This window comes from Temnothorax curvispinosus, unplaced genomic scaffold, assembly GCF_003070985.1.
Source record: "Temnothorax curvispinosus isolate PA1 unplaced genomic scaffold, ASM307098v1 QBEX01014241.1, whole genome shotgun sequence".
In the NCBI taxonomy this organism is placed as follows: Eukaryota; Metazoa; Arthropoda; class Insecta; order Hymenoptera; family Formicidae; genus Temnothorax; species Temnothorax curvispinosus.
The window spans coordinates 1-951 of record NW_020224021.1 but is presented as its reverse complement, the minus strand read 5'-3'; the positions used below and the strand labels follow the sequence as shown (position 1 = coordinate 951).

Below are 951 nucleotides of genomic sequence, written 5' to 3'. Positions count from 1 at the left end.
ATCTGAAAAAGATCGGAAAATTCGAACGTCAGAACGACGTATCGATCAACGTGTTTGCAACTCGGGAAGAAATTGAAAAGAAAGCTAAATTCGGCCGGGGCGCCGACCACAACGCGATCGTGCCTCTGCGGTTGACCGACGATAAGCGGGACAGGCACGTAAATCTGCTGTATCTGCCCGATACGCTGCGCGGCGTCAACAGGGGCCATTTCGCCTGGATAAAGAATCTGTCGCGATTGGTGAATTCGCAATTGACCGCGAAACGGTGCGCGAAGCACGTTTGCGATCGGTAGGTAAAAGAAATGAAATGAAATGAAAAAAAAAAACACGAGGGAATAAGGAAAAAGACGAGGCGTTATTTTTTTTTTACATACGCACAGTAATCGCTCGCACGTTATTTTTTTCGCAGATGTCTACACTATTTCTATACGCGCGACAAGTTGGCCGCCCACAGCGTCGACTGCGGCCGAATGAACGACTGCGCCGTCGTTCTCCCGAACGAGAGGGACAAGTGGCTGTCTTTCGACAATTACGACAGAAAGGAGCGACTTCCCTTCGTAGTGTACGCGGATCTGGAGTGTCTTCTCGAGCGACGGGAGAGGGAGAACGTCGAGGGGGGCTCGAGAACGGAAAGATACGCTTATCAGCGTCACGTACCGTTCAGCGTGGGCTACTATCTGTGCTGCACCTACGACGATACCGCGTCCGCGTACAGATATCGTCGCGGCGAGGATTGCGTTTCGTGGTTCGTGAACGAGCTTCGCGTTCTCGCGCGTCACGTTAAGAATAAATTTTCCACCAATGTAGCGATGGTGGAACTCACGGAGGACGAGAAAAGCGAATTTCTGCTCGCGACTCATTGTCACGTGTGCGAGAAACCGTTTCAACCGGAGAACAATCGCGTGCGGGATCACTGTCACCTAACCGGACGTTACAGAGGTCCGGCGCATT

The 951-nt window shown here is 51.8% G+C and overlaps 1 protein-coding gene across 1 annotated transcript in view; it reads left to right on the top strand.

Moving 5' to 3' along the window:
- The window catches only part of LOC112464452, a gene marked incomplete at its 3' end in the record, with an annotated part of 3,048 nt that extends 2,109 nt beyond the window's left edge, over positions 1–939 (top strand). Inside the window, exons 2-3 of the mRNA XM_025031439.1 lie at positions 12–289; positions 410–939. Of these exons, the coding sequence (XP_024887207.1) occupies positions 12–289; positions 410–939 (808 nt within the window). The remainder of the gene's footprint in view (positions 1–11; positions 290–409) is intronic.
- Positions 940–951: the final 12 nt, after the last annotated feature.